This window comes from Sinocyclocheilus grahami, unplaced genomic scaffold (genome assembly GCF_001515645.1).
Source record: "Sinocyclocheilus grahami isolate Dianchi unplaced genomic scaffold, SAMN03320097.WGS_v1.1 scaffold129.1, whole genome shotgun sequence".
NCBI classification, from domain to species: Eukaryota; Metazoa; Chordata; class Actinopteri; order Cypriniformes; family Cyprinidae; genus Sinocyclocheilus; species Sinocyclocheilus grahami.
Window position 1 is genome coordinate 498136 of NW_015505308.1, and position 4075 is coordinate 502210.

Here is a 4075-nt window from a genome sequence, read left to right on the forward strand (position 1 = left end):
AGTCTGAAATTGGTCTCTCTCTAAAGTGCTCATTTTTATCAACTTGTAAGTATGACTTGTGCACCTTGACTGCCAGATATTGCATAGAAACCAGCCAATGTAGCCAATTATATGTGCAATATAACTTTTGCAATAAGGGGATGCAGAAGGTTAGAAACAGCATTCAGAACCATCTCATTCTCCAGCCTTGCTCTTCTTACCTGACAGTAATGAGAAGATCTCAGCTGCTGTGGTGCATCCATGCAACACCGCTCTGTTTTCTCACACCATCTGCTATAAACTCCACAGAGACTTCTGAAGATCCCAGATGATCAGCAGTTCAGACACAAAGCACACGTTCATTTTTTTCGTTTGGATTTATGCACTTTTGCATTCATGCACTGACCTGATTGACTGATTAGATATTTGCATTAAGAAGAGACACAGGTGAGTCTAACAACACTGAAGATCTAAACGATACAAAAGTAAGGGCACAAACTGATCAGAGACTAATAATCACAGAAGTGCAATAATAACATGTAAATGTATTTGGAATTTATTTAAGGCTTTCAACAGTTGTTCATAAATATATTCATCTAAACTGCACACCACATACAAAGCAAAAACAATGAACACAGGAAGCATAGAGTCTGATTACATGCCAATCACATCATTCAAAGGACATGCAACAATATTTCTCTAAAAGGACCAGTTGCATGTTTTTAAAATGATGCCCAAAACACAGCAGCAATTGTTGGTTTGAAACAGTCACCAAAAATATTACTGAACGTTTTGATTTAGGAATCGACACTACTATTTTTTCTTTAATTATTCTCAAAATATGATTGGCCAAATAATGAAAACGTATCATAAAAGAGGTAACAAAAATCTGTAACATGAAACATCATATTATATCAGGCTTTGAAAAGCAGATTTATAAAAACATTAAATCTGAAATGTGGCACAGACAGCAGCAACGTGCATGAACATCATCTCACATTTAGTGTTTGGTATTCGATTCAAGCTCAAAAAATGTTTTAAAAACTAAAGCTCAACGCTGTAACGCCTCTCTAAGAACGTCCCGTTTGAGGTCCTCACACCTGGAAAGCTTCAGAGCATGTGATTGTCAAACCAGAATCATGCAGCTGTGTAAAACCTCCTCCGCAGGCAAACATGCAAATGACACACGATCCACAAAACATTCCTGTAGCCTCACCGAAGCCACTTCTGCAGATGATGCATACTGACATACATGTGATTATGACCAGTGTTGGGGAAAGTTACGTTTTAAAGTAATGCATTACAATATTGCGTTACTCCACAAAAAAGTAACCAATTACGTTACTTAGTTACTTTTTATGGAAAGTAATGCGTTACGTTACTTTTTAAATCTGGACAGGGCTTGCTTGTTTGTTTTTCAAATAAAAAAGTTCTATTTTTGGCAAATATAAAAACCGTTTTACACCAAAAGTGAAAGGAATAAGCCTCAGGCTGAAGGGAAAGTAAATTTACGTCCGTACAGTAGAACGCAGAAGACGACATTTCAACACACTTCAGCAATAAAAAAAAAGACATAAATGTTTGTCTAGAGTAATTTGTGCTTATTATTATAGTTAAACGGGATCATCGAAGGTCCGAAGCAAAGACATTGGTTGATAGAATGGGATTAAATACACAAAGGATATTTGTGTTGTTTAACATTTAATTATAGCAGGTTTGCGTCGTAGTCATTGCGTCGAGTTGCATTATTTTTATTCATTTTGAGGAATACTCTCCACATGGGGACAGGAGAGCTGTCAATCAATAAATTGGAAAAAAATTGTAACTTGCGTTACTTATTTGAAAAAGTAACTCAGATATTCTCTTGTAAATTAAAAAGTAATGTGTTACTTTACTAGTTACTTGAAAAAGTAATCTGATTACGTAACTCGCGTTACTTGTAATGCGTTACCCCCAACACTGATTATGACTGACTCAAACTAAAAGAGATACAGAGAACGCTTAAAACTCAGTATGAAATGATATTCACATCTATTTTACTTGCATAAAGTCACATTTTTTACACATTATTATTTGCTATTAGTGCTGTAACCTTCATTACATTAAGCTTCATTAAAGTTCTGTTAATTGTCGTAAAGATTTCAGAAAGGCTGACTAAGGATTTGTGGATATTATTTTCCCCACCCAGCTGGCCTCGATGATGTCTGCGAAAAGGAACATCGTTTCGGAGGCGGAGCGAGTTATTACATCTTCTTTGGAATAATGTCACTGATTAATTATTTGATATAGAAATACAGTAAAAACAGCAATAATGTGAAATATTATTAGAATTTAAAATAACGGTTTTCAGTTTGAATATATTTAAAAATGTAATTAATTACTGTGATAATAAAAGCTGAATTTCTGCTGATTAATATTTTTTGTGAAAACCGTGATATGCTGCCATGCAAAAGTAAAAAAAAAAAAAGCAATTAATAATTTTATTCAGCAAGGATGCATTAAATTGTTCTAAAATTACAGTAAAGTTTTATAATGTTACAAAAGATTTCAAATAAACGCTGTTCTATTGAACTTTCTATTCATCAAAGAATTCTGAAAAATGCATTCCACAAAAATACCAAGGAAACTGAAGACTGAAGGAGTAATGATGCTAAAAATTCAGCTTTGCATCACAGGAATAAATTACATTTGACAGTATATTCACATGGAAAACGGATATTTTAAATTATAATAATATTTCACTATTTTTACTGTATTTTTGATCAAATAAAATATAAGAGAAAGTTAGGAATTTTTTTTTTAGTGCAAACGGGGTGGATCTTGATGTCATGTTAACTTCAAATGCAGACGCTGGCGTCGAAACCAAGGAGTAGTGTTGACCGCTTCATTAGAATGAATAAAATAAATAAATACATCAATAGATTTGTGTCCGATTCTCGTCAGCGTTACTCAGGCCTGTTGCGTCTTCGTAATCCAGCCGTCAGATCTTCTGGAAGTTTCTGAGCAACTGTAACATCATCTCCACTGATGTCGGCCGAGTCCTCGAGGGACGGCATACTAGAGTCACTCTCACTTCCCACGTCCTCGTCTCCCGCCGTGTGCTTGTTCTCCTCCAGCTCTTCCTCTCCCTCAGACTCAGGCCTGGGCTCTCGGTGATCATGTGGCTGTATTTCAGCATGTGTTTGTGATTCCTGATGAGTTTCTGGAAGCGTTTCGGCTGCGGCCAAAGTCTCGATGAGTTTGTCTAGATTGCGTTCACATGTCGGCTCTAAAAGAAATAACCAAGTGATTTGCATCACCCAACACCACAATGCTAAAGCGCATGCTTGCCCTATACAACAGCGTATCCAGTCACTTAAAAATGTGTGAATGTCAGAGCATTACATATGAAATAAAATATTAAAGCAAGTGTCACTTAGGCATCCAAATGTTTTCTGGCATCACTTTTCAACAAGCACATATTCACAAATTTAGCATTATTTATTACCACATCACTGCTCAACTCGACTGACATACAGTAAATGGCAGCGTGACCTACCTGATGTTGGCCGATTCAGTGCTACTTTGCTTATTCCACTAATTTGCTTATGATATATTATTTTCAAAGATCTGTGAGCTGCTTTACTGACTGCGGTCGTCTGCATTAGTTATGTGTAATCTAAAACTTCCATTACTGCAGCATAACTAGTACTTACTCACTGACATGAATGCAAACTCACATACAAACGATATGCCTTCAATTAGGATTAACATTAATATATTAAAATGCAATTAAAAACGTCAGAGTCAGAGTCATTCTCTGTACTGTAATGCGAAAAAATAATGACATATTTAAATGGATAAATATATATAAATATGAATAAATAATAAAAATAGATAAATAATAAATCTATTATCTAAGGATTTATTGTACTTCTAAATTGCTTAATTTCTGAATATAATTTTAAAAAATTTATTAAATAAAATTAAAAACAGAATAATATGGATAAATAAATAAAAACTATTAATAATAAAAATTTATAAATAATAAATAGACATATTATCTAAGGATTTGTTGTACTTTTAAATTGCCTTATTTTAATTTAAATAAAAAAAC

The 4075-nt window shown here is 34.1% G+C and overlaps 1 protein-coding gene across 1 annotated transcript in view; it reads right to left on the reverse strand.

The window, feature by feature from the left end:
* Positions 1-2752: 2752 nt before the first annotated feature.
* The window catches only part of LOC107590519 (uncharacterized), a 3946-nt gene continuing 2623 nt past the window's right edge, over positions 2753-4075 (reverse strand). Inside the window, exon 5 of the mRNA XM_016279289.1 lies at positions 2753-3247. Coding sequence (XP_016134775.1) covers positions 2925-3247 — 323 coding nt within the window. The 3' untranslated portion in view covers positions 2753-2924. The remainder of the gene's footprint in view (positions 3248-4075) is intronic.